Source organism: Danio rerio, chromosome 7, assembly GCF_049306965.1.
Source record: "Danio rerio strain Tuebingen ecotype United States chromosome 7, GRCz12tu, whole genome shotgun sequence".
In the NCBI taxonomy this organism is placed as follows: Eukaryota; Metazoa; Chordata; class Actinopteri; order Cypriniformes; family Danionidae; genus Danio; species Danio rerio.
In genome coordinates, this window is record NC_133182.1 from 20,847,577 (window position 1) to 20,866,412 (window position 18,836).

General features: G+C 36.2%; 1 protein-coding gene across 15 annotated transcripts in view; it reads left to right on the plus strand.

Moving 5' to 3' along the window:
* The window catches only part of gigyf1a (GRB10 interacting GYF protein 1a), a 54,069-nt gene that overhangs the window by 18,517 nt on the left and 16,716 nt on the right, over window positions 1-18,836 (plus strand). For 5 of the 15 annotated variants that reach the window (XM_073908359.1, XM_073908360.1, XM_073908364.1 and 2 more), the window contains exons 7-16: window positions 195-309; window positions 393-501; window positions 2,410-2,606; window positions 2,956-3,182; window positions 3,268-3,379; window positions 4,862-5,047; window positions 5,132-5,277; window positions 14,103-14,262; window positions 14,355-14,521; window positions 17,422-17,537. In XM_073908359.1, the coding sequence (XP_073764460.1) occupies window positions 195-309; window positions 393-501; window positions 2,410-2,606; window positions 2,956-3,182; window positions 3,268-3,379; window positions 4,862-5,047; window positions 5,132-5,277; window positions 14,103-14,262; window positions 14,355-14,521; window positions 17,422-17,537 (1,535 nt within the window). Of the gene's footprint in view, window positions 1-194; window positions 310-392; window positions 502-2,409; window positions 2,607-2,955; window positions 3,183-3,264; window positions 3,380-4,861; window positions 5,048-5,131; window positions 5,278-14,102; window positions 14,263-14,354; window positions 14,570-17,421; window positions 17,538-18,836 lie in introns of all 15 variants that reach the window. The other 10 variants (XM_017357010.4, XM_009303122.5, XM_021477778.3 and 7 more) reach the window with 3 other exon arrangements.

The following is an 18,836-nucleotide window of genomic DNA, read 5'->3' on the forward strand; positions in this document are numbered from 1 at the left end:
CTCTGGCATTCTGAGCTGATTACACATTCATATAACACACTGTCCTGTGAAAGTAGGCTGAGGTGGGGCTGCCCACACTCTCATATAAAAAATATAAGTCTTTAACGCAAGTCATTTTTATCTGCGCCGATCTTGTGGTTTTTGGTGTGGTCCTGTTTTCATTCCACGTGTTGTTGTTGTGTTTTGCTTCGCAGAGGAACTTCTCCATGTCTGTCAACAGTGTGGCTGTGCTGAGGCTTATGGGTAAAGGGGGTGGGGCCGTCCCAGCTGGGGTGAACAGAGGCAGAGGCAGTGTGAGAGGCGGCAGAGGCAAGTTGATCTATTTTTGTGTACGTGTTTAAATTATTCATGTATTGGCAGAGATGCTGAAGTTCTTCACGCCGTCTGTTTAGGTCGAGGAAGAGGGGAGAGCGGATTCTACCAAAGAAGCACAGAGGAAGGAGAAGGCGGTTTCGCTCGTAGCGTTAGAGAGATCCATCGCAGCCAGAGCTGGGATGACCGGTATTTTTTTCATTTAGTTTCATTTGGTTATTGCAGTTTGTTGCCTTTGCTGTCTGGTTGAGAAATAAAAGTTATTTTAACAGGGTTCCCATGGGTCATAAAATGTTAAAGGTGCTGTATGTGAGTTTTTTGACTCTTCTAAAGCATTAAAATACGATAATATGTTTGCAGTTATTTAAGAAACATGCCAGTAGAATGTTATTGTTCATCTGAAAAGCAATTCTGAAGTCAGATATTCTGTTTTGAAAATGCATTACGTGCCAGAACGTCTGTCTTTGTTTTGGTCATTTTACCCGCCCAATGATAGTTTAGCCTATTATATTTCAGCCCCCCGAATTGCCTTGGTGGAAAAAAGCGTATTTCATTCATTCAGTCACGAAGGCTCTAAAATCATGTGTCTGTGACTGAAATTCGACCTCTGGTGGACAATAGCAGACTCCAAAATGAGACGCAGATTCATAGTTCCACTTGAGGTGATTATTAATAAGCAAATAATAAAAATATCATAAACCTTAGGTGAGCGGGTTACATTGTTACCCTGTGTCCTAACAACACTCCTACATGGTGAAATTTGCATTGATAAGCAATTTGGCTGTATGCACCAGACAAAACACGACAGAAATTTAAATACAGCCATTCAGAAAGCGCAGAATAGTGTACTTACTGCACTCCAACGAAATGGTCGGGTTTATAATCTAATTAATGCATATTAATCCTCTTTAACATTATTAAATTTAGATGCTGAATCACTGATGTGTGTTGGCTTGCGGTTCAAACGGTTTATTTTATTTTCAAGATCTGATGTAATCTATCTGTTGGTGCTTTCAGTAGTATGGCAATAAATGTCATGTAAAATGACATTCAAACTCACATTAGCATTTAACACTGAATAAAGCACATGACGTGTACCTGAGGTGGTCATTGTCAATTTTCTGTTGTCCAGCTGCAAGAAATAGAAGCCGTTTCTAGTATATAAATTTCAGGTTAGTATAAAAACTCCTTTCAATATGGAAAATATTACTTCTATCACGTGCCGTTGCTTTTATATAGAACACGTTTTAAATCAGCCTTAAGGCTTGATAGTCAGGCTCGCTCCTGTTGGGGTTGCAATCTGGCAATCTGCTTTTCGGTGTTTTGAGCCAGCTGTGTAATACCTAGTTCAACCACTGGGTGTCAAACTTGCATACCGCACCTTTAAGAAGTTTATTCCAGATGTTGAAAGTCAAGGAATTTTTAAATATATACAATTTTGGGGTCCAAGTCATGGAATACTGTGGATTTTTGTTTGTCGCTTTAATTTTAAATTTCATTTATATATATATAAAAAATTGTATTTCAATATTGTATATTTTTATGCCAAAGTGGTTATGGTTAGACAACTTTTCTGCTTGATTTTAATTTCTTTCATGCTTGTCTTCTGGCGGTCACTTTAGACAAATACAGTCACAAGACCTGCTCATTAAGTCAAATGCAGTACCTGCTCATTAAGACTAACATGATGAGGTAATATACATTTTAGGAGCTTTTGCTTCAAAATGGCGACTCCAAAGACTGGGTGTTAAAGTAGATAACAGAAAGACTAATTGTAAATTTTGTAAATCTACTATACAGCTATCAGCTATAGGAGAGGGAGCTCTTTAAAGCCAAAGTACCAAAATTCTTTTTTAAGTTTGAGGTAAATTATCCATTGTTGTTCTCATAGTGAATTTTAAAGTCCTACAAACTATTCAACCTAAAACCATTTTAAAAATCATGCAAAAATTCTGCTTTTTAGTCAGGGATAAATCAGGGAATTTGATATTCGTTTTGGAGTGGGAACCCTGGTTTAATCTGATAAGCATAAGCCTAGAGTTAGTTGTTGAGACAAAACAAAAGCCATCTTGATAAGCTTCTGTTTTCTTTCTACAGAAGTGAAAGGCGTTTTGAGAAGCCCCTGCGGAGGGACGGAGTGCGTGTTGGTTTTGAGGAAGGGGCTCCAGGTGTCAGAAAGGAGTTCATGCGCTCTGATAGTGACAACTGGCGCACACTGAGAGAAGAACAGGAGGAGGAAGATGCAGGAGAGACCGCTGTCAGCAGCTGGAGACTTACTGTTGCAAAAAGAGAAGGTAATGCAATACACATTTTACATTCATATGCAGGAAATCCTGTAAATTTTGCACCATTTGCTTGATTTTTGGGTTAAATTCAGCGATGGTGAAGTCACAGAATTGCCTGTTTTTTGTTCATTATAAATCATGAAAATTTTGCATTTTAGTCAGTGAAAGTTGAATTTTACATTTGGCGTTTTATATTAAAGTGATATGAAATTTGTAAGATAATTTTATTATTTTTTTTACCTTAAATGCAGGTTAACTTATCATTGGAGACTTCGAAAGCAAAATCAAGCTATTTAAACTAGTATCAAAATTTAATTTATTTAATTTATTATTGTTATTGATAAATCTCCTTTTTTAGATGGTGGTCCTCGCTCGGCTGGCTGGCGGGAACATACCGGTCCTGGTGAAGTTCGCCGCAGGAAGTTTGACTTCGACTTCCGGGACGGAGGGAACGAGGGAGGACGAAGAAGAGCAGGCAGTGAAGGAGCAGAGGACGACAGAGACGGTCTGCCGGAGTGGTGCACAGACGAGGAAGATGGAGAAATGGGAACTTTTGATTCTTCTGGAGCCTTCATGTCTATTAAGGTGGGACTGTAAGATCTAGTTTCTTTCTTATGGCTGATCTATGGTTTTTCTTTTCTTTATATAATTTTTAAATTCTTCCTAGAAGGGCCCGAAAGACCCCATTCTAGAGGAGGAGTTCCAGGGGTTGGAGGATGAGGAAGATGAAGGTGCTCATCAAGAGATGAAGAATGGCATGGGTGCTGAAAAAACTGAGAAAGGTTGGAAAAGCAATTGAATGATTAGATAGTTAACCCAAAAATGAGTATATTTATCTTGTCGATCTCCGGTTGAGCAACATGTAGGTGACTTTTTATTCACTGCAATATGTATATATAATATATAAGAGGCCTTATGATGTGAATTGGTTTCAATTATTTATACATTATTTAGAACCATATTATTATTAAAGTTAATGTATGTAATTAGGGGTGTGATGAGACGCTTACTCCACGAGACGAGACAGGAGATTGGGGTCACAAGAATGAGACGAGATTTTTACACTATTTTTAAGAAATCTTCAATGATGAAGTTTATAAAAGTCTTTTTATATATAATTTTAAATATTAGCAAAATATTTACTGATATATGAATGGACTGCAAAATAGGGCTGCAACTAACGATTATTTTAATAATTGATTAATCTGTTGATTGCTTGTTCGATTAATCGATGAATCGGATTAAAAAAAAACATTAATTTCCAACCGTTTATTAAAAAAAGTTCATCCCTGAGCTGTTGTAGTAGTAGTAGTAATAATAATAATAATAATAATAAACTAAGTAGTTTTGTCCTGTTTTCAATCCAAATATTGAAATATTTTTAAATCAAGATACATACTAGACACATGAAATAGCACAAGAAATTATGTCTTGTTTTCTGGGAAAAAAACATCTCAAAATTAAGTGATTGTTTGCTTAAAACAAGTTAAATTATTTGTGAACTGGGTAAGAAAAATAATCTTAATGAGATATAATCTCAAACAGAAAGTTTTACCAGTTCACATAAATGTGTAAGTGATCGTGATCTATAACATGAGATTGGCATCATCATGTTTACTTGGGGCCGCACGTTTTCCTCATTAATAAAAAGCAGAACACGCAGGATTCAGCACTTAAATTCACCAGTTACTCGCCAAATACATGCAAGTAAGTGGCTGGTAAACTTGGAGAAGAGTAGATTTAACTTTATAGTTACTTTATGTGTAATGTGTATCTGATATGAATAAAATGCTTCGGCAAATTATATTTGATTGGATTGTTAGATTTCCTTGTGTGTTTTACAAACTCTAAATGTATTGTTTTACTAGTACTTGTGTGTATTTACATGTCTAAAACATAAATTAAGCATTAAATTTAAGCAATAAAAAAAACTGCATAACTGTGATAATATGACACGCCTTTCTCAGCAGGGTAAGTTGGTTTTGTTTTCGGAAAAAAAAAATATATAAAAAAGGAGCACTTTTCCGACGGTCCCTTACTGAGAGCTCTGCTCAACTCGAGCTCTCTTTGGCTCTGCGCCAGACATCGCACCAAAGCTCAGATTTTTTCAGTTGCCGCTCTAAAAGTAAACGAGCTAACGCTAAATTGTCATGCTTGTCAAGCTGGACAACGAGTAAAGTAGCATTTGTTGCTGATCATCGTTATCATCATCATTTTTTGCATTGGTTTTATGGCTGTCTCTCACGCTCTCTTTCTCTCGATAGATGTCATCGACTCTGCTGCTGTCTCTGAAACTGAAGTGAAACTGGTTTCTCCTTCAACTCCTCCTCCTCCTTCTCTTCCTCCCTCTCTTCCTGCTCCCATCTCCGAGGCTGTGCCCTCTGCAGCCCCCTCTGGCCTGGAGGAGTCTCCACCTGCCCCCTCCATTCCCCACAAACTACCAAGTGAAGGTAAAAAGGATTTTTTTTTTTATCATCTCCTACAATTGAATAGATGATTTGTGCTTTAATTATGCATGTTTTGTGTGTGTGTAGTGTTATCAGAGGCCATGTTAGATTTGAGCCCCAGTGCCTCCTCCAGTCTGCCTTCATCGCCTCCCTCTTTGTCCTCTGCTGCTACTGACCTCCCGCCACCGGGGGGTGATATTGAGGACGACGAGGGCATGAAGCACCTGCAACAGGTACTAGAAAACAGATGGGATAATATCTGACTAAAATTCATAAAGGGTCTAAAAAGTTAAGGTTATTGATGTAATATCAATTGAATGTTAAAGATGATGTATGTAAGATTGACACCCAGTGGTTGAACTCGGTATTGCACTCCAAATTCAAAACACTTCTTCACATGGTCGCTCCTCAGACAACTCCATACAGTTGCCAGATTTATGACACCAACAGGAATGAGCGTGCCTGACTATTAAGCCCACACTGTGACTACTAGCAACGACACGCAATAGTAGTATTTTGTATGTTAAAAGGTCAAAACCATCGCCTGAAAATTCCATTTTAGAAATGGTTTTTATTTCTCGTAGCTGAAAACATCATTTGACAATGATCACCTCAGGTTCATGTGCTTCATTCAGTTTTAAATGCCAGAAATGCTAGTTTGAATACAGTTTTACATGACAGTTATAGCCATACTGAAAGCAGCAGCAGATAGATTATCTCAGATCTTAAAACTAAACATTTAGTTTGTTAAACTTTAGTTTTTTATATAGTTAAATGTATCTTTAGAGCTGTGCCTCAGTGCAAACCAACAAATACCAGTCACTCAGCATGTGCTTCTAATAATGTTAAAGAGGTTTAATATGTTATGATTTGATTCTATTGCTTACCATTTTGTTGAAGTACAGAGCACCAGAGGTGGGACCAAGTCATTGTTTGGCAAGTCACAAGTAAGTCTCAATTCATTGCCCTCAAGTCCCGAGTCAAGTCCCGAGTCAAGACAGGCAAGTCCCGAGTCAAAGGCAACAAGTCTCAAGTCAAGTCCAAAGTCCTGCAGTTTGATTTTCGAGTCTTTTCGAGTCTTTTTAACAGAAAAATAAAATATATACAGATTAGGTATGGTTGTAAGATCTGTATTAATTAAACAAACCTTTTTTTATTAAAGAACATTGCTCAGATATATAAAAATACAAATGCAATTTTCTGAAAAAGTACTGAACAGTGCTGCGTCTCGTCTCCACAGCATAATGCACAAGAACGAGTTCCACCAAAAAGAGACTCCATTTTGCCTCACATCACACAGAAATTGCAGGTCTCCTGCTGTCTAATTCATTAAGTTTAGTTGTGCTATATTATGTCTTCGGTGATCAACTTGTGATTAACCAAAATTACATAACCTCAATGTGGTAGCAGTAGACCAACTCCTGTATATGCTGCAAAGTTAAATTGAGTGAAATTGGAATTTTGTCAATTGAATCTCGTGTGTGCTAAAATGGTAGCACATATTGTTAATGAAGTAGGCTACTTTATACAAACAATAAAGTTGTTTTCTTCACATAACGTTGAAGAGCTTTGCTCTCTACCTTGTGTGATGCTCGTGCACGGATTTCCTCTGTTTGTGGACAAAACTGATTGCGAGTTCTCAAATTTTCTCTCGCTCTCAAATATGCACTGCTCACACACAAATTTTCTTGAGCGCTCTCAGAGATTATATGCAAACTCACAATTTGTGTCGTGTTCCCTCTTCCTTTCATGCTTTTTGATATGATTCATATTGCTGCACTGTTTAATAACAATAACCAAAATACTAAAATAGACTTACATATTAAATGTTTAATCTAATAAACCATAACATTTTTGGTTGTTTTATATGATGAGATATTTTCAGTTTCAAACACTTAAAGACAGAGAATAGACCAGTGGTGCCCCCCTGAAAATTTGCTTAAGGGGGCCAGAAGAGGCCAGCTACGTCAGTGTCACCAATCAATCCACAATAATTTAGTGGCTGCTATTTATTTATTGAAATATTGCATTTTATTGCATTTATGTAAGTAGATTTAAATAAATAATGTCAACAGCAAAATCATATCGGGTTGGCCACAGGGGTGGCTAGAGTTTACACAGGGGTAACACCCCTTGTAAAGGGGTTTACACCACTATAAGGCACCCCTGGAATAGATGTTGGATGTAAAAAATACATTTTATTTTAAAAGCATTTAAACAAAAACTAATGCAAGCAGAAATGTAACTTTGATAAAAATAAGGAAACACTTGATAAGGTATTATAGCCTACTGTACTATTCACTCTTCAAATAAATCTCACTATCAATCTCATTTTATCATGGCAGCTAAAATAAAGTAAACTAGTGTCTGCTGGCTTCCACTTTGCTGATGAGATTGTGGAGGACATTTTCCATGTCATCCTCTTCATTTTGAGGAAAGCTGTGCCACAGGGCCCCTGAACACGCATATTGGCATGTACTGTGTTTTGAACAGTAGCCTACTACAGTAAAGAACTTCAATTGATCAGTTGTGGTAATACTATAGTTGCTATGGTAACACAAGTGTAATATAAACAAATTACCCAGTGCTGTATTATTTTACAATATAGGGTATTTTATACTACAAATCATTACACTTTACTGTAGTAAAACTACACTTTGTATTATTTTATCTGTTCACTATTGGTAATACTACTGTATTATGAAGCATTAATTAACAAGTCGTAAATAATACTAGCCTAAAACATAAGTATAATACAAGTATACAACAAGTATAATACTCAAAAACACTAGAATTTATTAAAGAATTTACCTTAACCTTTTAGTTTTTTGTGTATTGTTAATAAATAGTAAAGCAAGAAAGAAACCATATCAACATTCTTGGAATAACCCTTCGCTAAGCCTCGCCCTCCTTAGTTACTGTTGCTACGCCTGTCAAGCTTTCATGCCTGGCACATCTATTACAGTGTGTATGCGCTGGTGTCAGACATTCCCAAGGATTTAATTAGTCATTTTTGGCAAACACAGGGCTCGAAATTGCGACCATTTTGGTCGCATATGCGCCCGAAAATTAATCGATGCGACTTCATAATATATTTGGGCGCATTAGTGCGACCTGTTTTGATTTTTTTTAAAAACGTGCTGAATCGCTCTTCCCTGCCGCTATATTGGTTCATATTAGCTGTCAATCACTCAAGGCTATCCACTGTTAGATGACAGGGAGGGAGCTTTTATGTCCACGGCAAATGCAAACGGCTAAAGTGTAAAAACTTAAAGCACACAGGTTTGCAAAGTGCAAACCCCACCTAAAGTTGAGACGCAGATGAGAGCGATCATGACACGTGGTGAATATTGATCCGCCAGCTGAGATCAATCGAGTATGTGCTTTTCGGAGAAGGTGGTCGAATCTCGATGCGTTGCATTCACTGCGTGTTCAGCGCAAATGTCCGCTAAAAGTCAAATCTAATACTGTATCATCGCCAAAGAAGCTTGCCTTTACTAAGTTTACACTGAAACTGCGTCTCATAACAAACAGCGGTATTGCGCCGGTGCTTAACCTGCTCATAAATTGGGTCAGCTGACTCGCCTGCTTTTCCACAAACACAGAAAAATGAAAAGCTCAGACGGAACATTTAAATTGACACAAACTGAAACCAAAACTTTTAAAGAGTGATAGAAGTGAGACTTTACTTACTTTCTTTTGCCTTTTCTTTCATGAGATGTATATATTTTTTTATTTAGTTACTGATGACTGTTTTGCAGCTTTCAGCCTTGAATTTAATATTTTATTATAATCTTTTGTTTGTTTTGCAGCTGAAATATTATTTATTAAACTGACATGCATATATATGCTGTTTAGCAGTATAAAATTAATATTTCTTACTGCAATGCTTCATTTTTGTTTGATGCAAACTATACATTTATTTTTCAGAAAGTAACAGACTTTTTATAGCAGATAACTTACATTCAAGCACATTCAAGGCAGCATGATGATGAGAAATGTAATTCATTGTTACTATTATTGTCATTTTCATCATCATTAATATTCTAGAATTATTAGACATACACATTTTGGAACTATTGCACACAAATATCAATGTCATCTCAGCATTAATTATAGTTGTTTCTGGTTTTTGTTAGTCCTAATTGATGTTGTTTTAAAATACAATATCTCCCTTAAAATACAATTTGCAGCGGTGCTCAATCATTTTTGGTGGGTGCTCCTAAATTTTTTCTGGTGCTCCTAAATTTTTGAAGTTGGGAGCACCGGTGCTGCCAAGTAAAAAAGTTAATTTCGAGCCCTGAAACAGGTGAGACATCTGAGAAAGCCAGACAAAAGAGGACTGCAGTATACATTACAGGGGTATATTCACAACATAATAGCAACTGATTAGAAAATAATTTTATCAAAATTGAAGCAAGGTTAGCCTAGCCACCTCATACGCTAAACATTCAACAGCATAGTTCATGCACAGCAGGAGAGGTGAAATTATAAAATAATCTAATAACCTAAGAAACTGATGGATTTGTGCCGAATATTAGCATCATTGACCCATAACAGTGTACAGTACCTATTACTGTCAGCATGTTTGTGTGCTCTTTATCCAGTTTTTATTCAAATTTGCAGTTAAGTGGAAGAAAAAAAATTGCGAGGGTTTTTGAAAGTTACAATAGCGAGGGTTTAAACTAAGCAGTGCTCACAGGGTTCAACGCTAAGGATTTTTTCTACTGGCCCGATCGGGCCAGTGGTTCTGATTTTTACTTGCCCTGCCCAAATTTTCACTGGCCCCACCAAAAAAAAAAAGAAGTTAATCGCTATTTGAATGTGCGTGTGTGTGTGTGTGTATACACACACACACACACACACACAGTTGATTTCAGAATTATTAGTCCCCCTAAATTATTAGCACCCCTGTTTATTTTTTTCCCCAATTTCTATTTAACAGAGAACAGATTTTCTCAGCACATTTCTAAACATAATAGTTTTAATAACTCATCTCTAATAACTGATTTATTTTATCTTTGTCATGATGACTGTAAATAATATTTTACTAGATATTCTTCAAGACACTTCTATACAGCTTAAAGTGACATTTATAGGCTTAACTAGGGTAATTAGGTTAACTAGGCAGGTTAGGGTAATTAGGCTAGTTATTGTATAATGATGGTTTGTTCTGTAGACAGTCTGAAAAACAATTAGCTTAAGAGGCTAATAAATTTTACCTTAAAATGGTTAAAAAATGTTTTTATTCAAGCCAAAATAAAACAAATAAGATTTTGTTCAGAGGAAAAAATATTATCAGACAAAATATCAACATTTCTTTGCTTTGTTAAACATCATTTAGGAAATATTTTAAAAAGAAAAAACAAAAAACAAAAGGGGGCTAATAAATCTGTATATATATTTACGGTAATTTTTAAAATGTTTAAGGAAAACTATTCAGTTCATCAAGGCTATATTTATAAATGTAAAAAGGTGTAATTGTTAAATATTTATCAACATTTTAAATAACTGCTTTGTTATTGTATTTAGTTTCAAATAAAATAATTACTCCAGACATTATTGATTTTATAACTATTACCATTTATAAATATAATAATAATTAATATTAGTGATTTCTGAAGGATCATGTGACTGGAGTAATGAAGCTGAAATCTCATCTTTAAAATCACTGGAATAAATGAATAAATTAAATGATAAACTACTTTTGAACAGTTATTTTATAGTGAAACATTTCACAATTTGTATTTATGATGAAATAATTGCAGCCCTGGTGAGCAGAAGAAGCTTGTTTTAACATATTTAATCACACTGACCCCAAACTTTTGTGTATTGTGTATAGAATATTTTATAAGTGAAAATGTGCACTTTAATTTTAACAACCCACAGACATCGTCACCAAATACAAATCGAGGTCAGACTTTCTCATATATACAGAGCCTCGTTTCAATTGTCAGGTTTTGTAGAAATCGATCAATTGAATTAATCAATCTATTAAAGAAACGTTGACTATAATTCTGTATTTTAGGCTTAAATTATAGAGAGACATAGCAGATGAACCGAGACTGCATCAGATCAATGTAAATCTTTCTTTCGAGCTGTCAGTGCGGAAATGAACAAAACAACAGGCATATACAACATAGGCCTATTATACGATTAAAATATGGAAAAATTAACAGATAGTAATTTCGGTCAATTTTCCTGACGGATAAACCGAGATCAGGCTGGATAAACAGCTCTCGGTAATATTTCAGCATGCTTTCACTTTCGCATTTACCGGTAAGAATGACATCTCGCCCTGCTCATCATTCCCTCTTCATATAGCCGTATATATGGCTATTACACGATCATAATACACTGTGATATAGCCTGGGTCGTTAGTTCGTTGCATTGTTTTGTTTTCTCGCTACAATCGATATACGCTCAATAGGACAGAGACCGCGTCTCATTCAGGCGATCTTGGACTGATTGATTTGGCGCGGAAGCGAGCGCAACTGCTGGATATATGCTAAAAAAAACTCGCTAACGGGTAAAACGAGACAGATTCCGAAACAAACGTCTATGTGTGAAAGCACCGTAAGATTGTATTTGCACACAATTGACAGACAGTCGCAGCACGCAGCTCTGGCTCGATCTGTCAGGCAAAAAGGCAGCAGCTGGCCCGATCGAGCCAGTAACATTTTGTACACTGGCCCGAGTGTCTCGCACGCTGGCCCCGGGCCATCGGGCAGTCCTTATTGTCGAGCCCTGGCTCATAATATCGAGTGGAACAAAAGAAAAAGACCGCTGGAAAGCATAACCTGCTTTGTTTTTTTATATTTTTTTTATAAGAAACACAGTTTAGATCTGTTTAGGATAAGAGGAGTGTGAGTTATTGCCACCTATCATTGAATGTGAATATAGAAAACAAAACCAACTTAGCTTAACTCCTTTACCGCCCCTCACACAGCTTGATCCACGCTGGCATTTCTCCTCTTGGGCTTTGGTTTTGAAAAGGGAAAAAATCCCACCACCCAGTCCAAACTTTTAGGATAGCGGGTGTCAGATTTTCACAATCCAATTGCGCAACGATTTGGCTTGTTTCCCTCGCTCGAAAGCTTGACAGAGCCTCTGCCCGTAGCTACGATTGGTAAGCCGCGATTGGTGGGTGGCGGTTTTTGGGCGTGGCTTAGCGAAGGGTCAGTTTAACTGGAGGATCCCGTGAGAGCAAAAGCACTAAAGGTATGAGACGCCATCGTAAACAAAAGTCAAGCGAACGCAAAGAGACTGAATGCACGAGAGAGAGAGAGAGAGAGAGAGAGAGAGAGAGAGGTGTATGTTGTATGTGTGAGAGAGAGAGTGTGAGAGAGAGAGAGTGAGAGAGAGAGAGAGAGAGAGCGAGTATTGGCACGCGAGTATTGGCTCGATCTCAAGTTCAAATTCAAATTCTCTCTGCGTTCGCTTGGCTTTTGTCCACTCCGGCGCCTCATAGTAGTCACGTTGGATACTGTCGAATCAAAACAATCTACCGTGCTTCGATTGGACGTCATGCCGAAAGCGCGCATGCTCACACACACGTGCGCGCATGCTGTCACACACACGCACACATAAACGGGGAGAGAGAGAGAGCGGTCCATGTCAACATACTTTTTTATCGTTGGGCTTTCCATGGGAAGCAGCAAGTCTTTACAAGTCAATAGGGGCAAGTCCTAGTCAAAGTCCAAGTCATTTATGTTCAAGTCCAAGTCGAGTTGCAAGTCTTTTTATATTTTGTCAAGTCGAGTCTAAAGTCATCAAATTCATGACTCGAGTCTGACTCGAGTCCAAGTCACATGACTCGAGTCCACACCTCTGCAGAGCACTATTCTGTACTTCTGAATGGTTTTATTTAAATGTTTCTGTCATGTTGCTTCTGGTACAGACAGCCAAATTGCTTTTTACTGCAAATTGTGTCGTTTTGCACATTGTTAGGAAATGGTGTTAACAGGTAACCTACTCAGCTAATGTTTACATTTCATTCATTCATTTTCCTTTGGCTAAGTCTCTGATTTGACAGGGGTTGCCACAGTGGAATGAATCACCATGTTTACATTTGTGACAACCACTTCAAGTAAATTTTTAGAACTCTAAATCCACATCTTGTTTCAGAGGCTGTGGTTTTGGATGCATATACATTAAAACAGTCTTTATGACTTGAAATGAAAGATGTTGTCTTTTCCACCAAGGCAACCTGGGCTGCTGATATATAATTGGCTCAACTGACAGTTGGCAGGATTAAGAGACCAAAACAAAGACGGACATTCCGACAAGGAATGCACATTTAGCTGACTTTAGTATTGTTTTTCAGATATAAAAAAATGTGTTCACTTGGCATGTTTTTTTTACATATCTGCAAACTTATTATGGTATATTTAGTGCTTTAAAATGAGTCAAAAGCTTACAGCACCTTTTATAACAACATGGGCCAACAGTATGCACTAGCTTGGTTGAGCTAAATTGCTAACCTGCTCAAATGTGAAATGATTATCAATCACAGAGGTTGTGCAATTTTTTTGTATTTAAGATCTATTAAAATTCGAGAGTGGGCGCATTGACAAACTTAGTGCTGGAAAATTTTATTGAGCACATAATTAAATATATTGATCATTTTTATTTATATACTTTTGGTTCTAAATTAACTTAATCAACTAAGAAATCAACTAAATTGACAATTAATACTAAATTAAATAGAGTGTGTTTTTTTAATAGTAAGTTTATAAGGTTTTTTTGTGCTAGGCACCTGGAGAAACATGAAAAAAAATTGTTACAAAACTGGATTTGCATTATCAATATGCCAAATTCACTAAATAAAAAATACCAAATTTCATGCTAACTCTTTATATAAATGTTCTGACCTGTTTTATAAACCTAGAACAATCTAAATACTATAATTATATATTTTGTGCTTGAAACCTTATAAAGGTTGAAATACCATTATAAATGCTGCAAAAAGCTGTATAGAAAAATGTCACTGTTTATAATGCACATTATTTTTTTTCCCATCCGTTCAGAGTTTGTGATGTTGCTTTTATCTGTGCAGGAGGCAGAAAAGATGGTGGCGGCGCTCCAGGACACATCTCTAGAAGAAGAGTGCTTCACCCAGACTCTTCAGGAGAGCAGAAACACGGCCTCTGCTCTTCCTCTCTCCCACGACTCGGCTATGAAATGGTTTTACAAAGACCCGCAAGGAGAGATCCAGGGTGCGCATGCATACTCTCACAGGAGATCCAGCTCATGCATATGAAGCAGAGCTTTCCGTTAATGCCTTCTCTTTGTCTGCCCTGTCTCTCAGGTCCTTTCAGTACAGTGGAGATGTGCGAGTGGTTTCAGGCAGGGTACTTCGCCATGAACCTGCTGGTGAAGCGCGGTTGTGATGAGGGATTTCAGCCGCTGGGGGAAGTCATTAAGATGTGGGGGCGCGTGCCTTTCGCCCCCGGACCCTCCCCTCCGCCGCTGCTGGTGAGGAATCAAGCCCAGCTTCACCCTCAACCACCCCGCGGGGCAACCGTGAGTCTCTGGGTGGAAGGGTGAATGTTGGGGCAGCCAGTTTTGTGGGCTTTGTTGACGTTTGTTCTGTCATTGTTTTGTTTTGGTTTCCGCTGGGAATAAGTTTGCTTGTTTTGTTCTTTTTGCATCTATGTATATTTGCATTTGTTTGTTTGTAGATTTGCATATGCCTTTATGTGTGCAGGGTGTTTTTGGGTCCTTAAAGTATTAAAGGGATAGTTCACCCAAAAAAGAAAATTTGGCATTTATTTACTCTTTACTTGTTTCAGACCTTTACTATTTTATTTCTTATGTTGAACACATAAGATGATATATATATTTTTTTAAATATTTTGGAAACCTGTAACTATTGACTTCTATAGTATTTGTTTTTCTTACTATGAAGTTACTATAGTTAACTGCTTTCCTCATAATAGCAGAAAAAAATTGTTCAGCAGAAGAAAGAAATTTATAAAGGTTTGGAAGCACTTGAGAGTGTGTAAATAATACCTTACCTTTTCATTTTTGGGTGCACTATGCCTTTAAAATCTAAAATTTAAAACTATAAATAGTTTGTCAAAGTATTAAAAGTCCTACATTTAAAGTGATTATATTCTACTTTTACCTTATTTTAAAGACTTTATAAATGAACATTTGAAATCAAAGAAATTCGGATAGCTATTTATAGGTAGTCATTTTACAGAAAAAAGTTTTCAAAAAGTGTAATTATTACTGCTTATTAGTTATGTATTGTATAATCTGTAGAATACACATTAGGTTAATCGGAATATATATATATATATATATATATATATATATATATATATATATATATATATATATATATATATATATATATATATATATAATTATTATGTAAGTTATTGACTTGTACACTCCCTGCATAAACTTTATTTAAATGTATTATTTCTACAATTGATATTTTATAATTATGTAATGTGATAAAAATATATATATATAAATATATATAATGTGATATAATTAAGTGCAAAAACAAAGATAAATATTAAGAACATTATATGAAGAGTTCAGGTTTAAATTACTTTATTATTATTACTTATTGCTTTAAATTACCTAAATCAAAGCGTCAGCACATTCAAAAATAACCTAAATCCTCTAAACGGCACTTGCCTTTTAAAAGCAAAAGCCACTATGTCCTGAGAACCAATCAGAAGTCGCGTATCGAATCATATGTTTTAATGTAACGGCACAATGATACGCCAGCTTTTATGAGAGAACTGTTTTATTCCACTTTTTTAATAATTTTTTTTTTTTTTTAAGATTTTAAAAGATAGAGCGCAATGTATTGGATGAGCCTGTCCGACTGTCACTGAATGGCAGATGAAAACGTCCCTTAAAACTGCATTTTAAGAAAAAGAAAGCACACTGTATAGTCGGAAGTGTAGCATATTTTGCTAATTTAAGTTATTTTTAAAAAGATAAATATAATGTATAAAACTAAGCATTATTTATTTTACTTCATTATAACTCTAGATCTGATAAGCTTTTTATATTGATGGACAGTGCACATATATTGACGTTTCACGGTATTTTTACACTACATTATTTGAATTTGTCAAGCTTAGTTTCCAATGTTTACATCGCTCTAATTACAGCTAAATCCCAAATACCAGAAATGACAACAGATAGTTAAGATTTAATTAATGACCACTAATTTTTTTTCCTGATTAATGCACTTACTTGTCAGATTTCATTCATATTCCTTCTGCTTAATCCCTGGTTTATCAGGGGTTACCACAGCGGAAGGAACTGACACTTACTTGACAGATTTATGCATTTTTTATTTTAGGTTATTTATGTTTGATAAAATAATTTATAATTGCATCTTTGGTGATTTTTCAGCTAATTACACTGTCTTGTCACAATAGGTGGATTTAGCTGAAGTGGAAAAAAGATTTAGCTGGTTTTGACACATAAGACAATTTACCTTGTTAAAAACCAAAGAATTTTCTAAAGTGACATTTATGAAAAAAGTTATTTTATTCACTAGCTAATAAGCTTATTATCATAAAATGAAACTTCTGAACCTAATTATAGGAGCCTGATAGAAAATGCTTATTTACAAAAAAAAAAAAAAAAAAGGTTTGATGGATTTAGAGGGTTTTGCATCTGAACTGTTCATACATAATAAATTATACTTAGTCAAAAATATCTTTTGGTCATCTTTTATATTGGTGTCGGCTGGGAATAAGCTTGTTTGGTTTTTGTATGTTTGCATTTGTTTGTAAATTTGCATATTCATTTGTGTGTGCAGGGTGATTCTGTGTCCTTAAAGTTATTAACTTGTACAAATCTCGACATAAGCTCAATCTAAAATTAATATGATTCCACTTTATATTTTAAAATGATATACTGTGAGTATTTTTCTATGATTAAATGCAAAAAATATTAGGAAAAATAAATAGTTTATAGATAATAAAATTTATTCTAATAATAAAATAAATTGTGTTGTTTTATGTAATCAATGTATTAGTTGACAAATCTGACATTATTGCAAATAGTAAGTAGTAGTGTTAAATAAATAAATTATAGGCTTTAGAATATTTATTAAAATAGTAACAGTGTATCACTGCACTGTATCACGTACTATATCACTGTATTCACTCTGGATCTGTCACCTTTTCACCACTGATGAATTTGCATCTCTGTAGAATTGAAAATACACAGTATAGTTGACATTTGTTGGTCTTAAATGATTTTTCTAATTTATATTCAAGTCTTGATGTCTAAAATGTAACTTCTCTAAATGGCCAGATTGCCATTGTATGTGTGATTATTAGAGTCTTTGTGTCTGGTTGATTGTGTGTTATTGATCTCTGCTCGTCTTTCAGGGTAATATGGATCAGGAGCGGCTGAAGAAGCAGCAGGAATTGGCTGCTGCCACGGCTCTTTACCAGCAACTCCAACAGCAGCAGCAGCAACAGCAGCTGTTCCAGCTCATCAACAGGTGAGCACGCTTGTGTGTTTCTGACATTTTAGTCAATACAGTTTGAATATTTAATACTAGGGATGGACAATATAGACTTAAAAATAAATCAAAATATTTTCTGGCATTTATTGCTTAAACGGAATCAGTGACAGTCATTCATATGCATCAACAAAGAGGTCAATTAAAAAGCTCTGTGCAATGTAATATGATATTTGTTAGGGATGTAACGGTATCAGAATTTCACGGTACGGTAATACCTCGGTATGAATGTCACGGTACGGTATTTATTGAATCATTTACAGGAAAAAAAAAACTTTTGAAAATACTCCAAAAAAGTGCCAAAAGTGTCAATGACATACAAATTACAAACAGGAACTTCAATTTTAATAACAAAAAATTATTAAACCATGTAAAAAAATAAAGTTTCAATTTAGTATTGTTAAAAACTCATCACATTTAACATTTAATCACTCACTTAGATAGAAATGGGTTTAAAGGAAAATTATCATATAAATATAATCTGGTAAAAGCTGGTATCTCTGGGTATTTACAATGTCCCCTGCAACAGAAAAAACCCCTCTCATTTGGGATTGAGGTTTCTGGGACAAGAGAGATATGACTTGGCCCATGTTGACAGCAGTGGGTAACGTTGTGCATTGTCTTTCCCCCACTTGAGAAGACAAACCATGAGTGAGATAGAGATCTCTTTGCGGTACAAGTCAATGTCTGCATCAATCTGAACAGTGTGCTGTGTTTCTGCAGTCCCCATGACTGTTATTAGTCGTATTCCCCAACTTGCAGGCACGTGCACACATAGGGCTCAACCTGTGCAGTGCACATGCCCTTTTTAGTCTTGGATAGAAAATGCCCTTCCAAAACGATCAAAAGTGCCCCCGCGACGCGACACAACCTCCGTCCAGTCCAGCCCTTCAGTAGGCGCGCGACAACACCTCTCTTGAGTATGCGCGCTCAACCCCCCCTCGGCGCTTTACAATACGCGCGCCACAACACAGCTGATCAGAACGCGCGCAACAGCACCGCTATTCAGCACGCGCGCGGCGACAACACCCGCTTTAGGTTCGATCATTTCCATCTTTTTTTCATCTCCGCTACTAGCAGCACACTCCATTTCCGCATTACTGGATCTGTAGCGACAACAGACCGCAAAGGATTATGGCCACGCCGGGGCTGATGGGAAATGAAGTTTCAGCTACCTCCCGTTCGCTTCATTCGCCTGAGCAAATTTTCTCAGAAGACCTATAGTTTTACCGAGTCATGCGACTTCGGTAATATCGAAAAAATTTAATATTGCGGTAT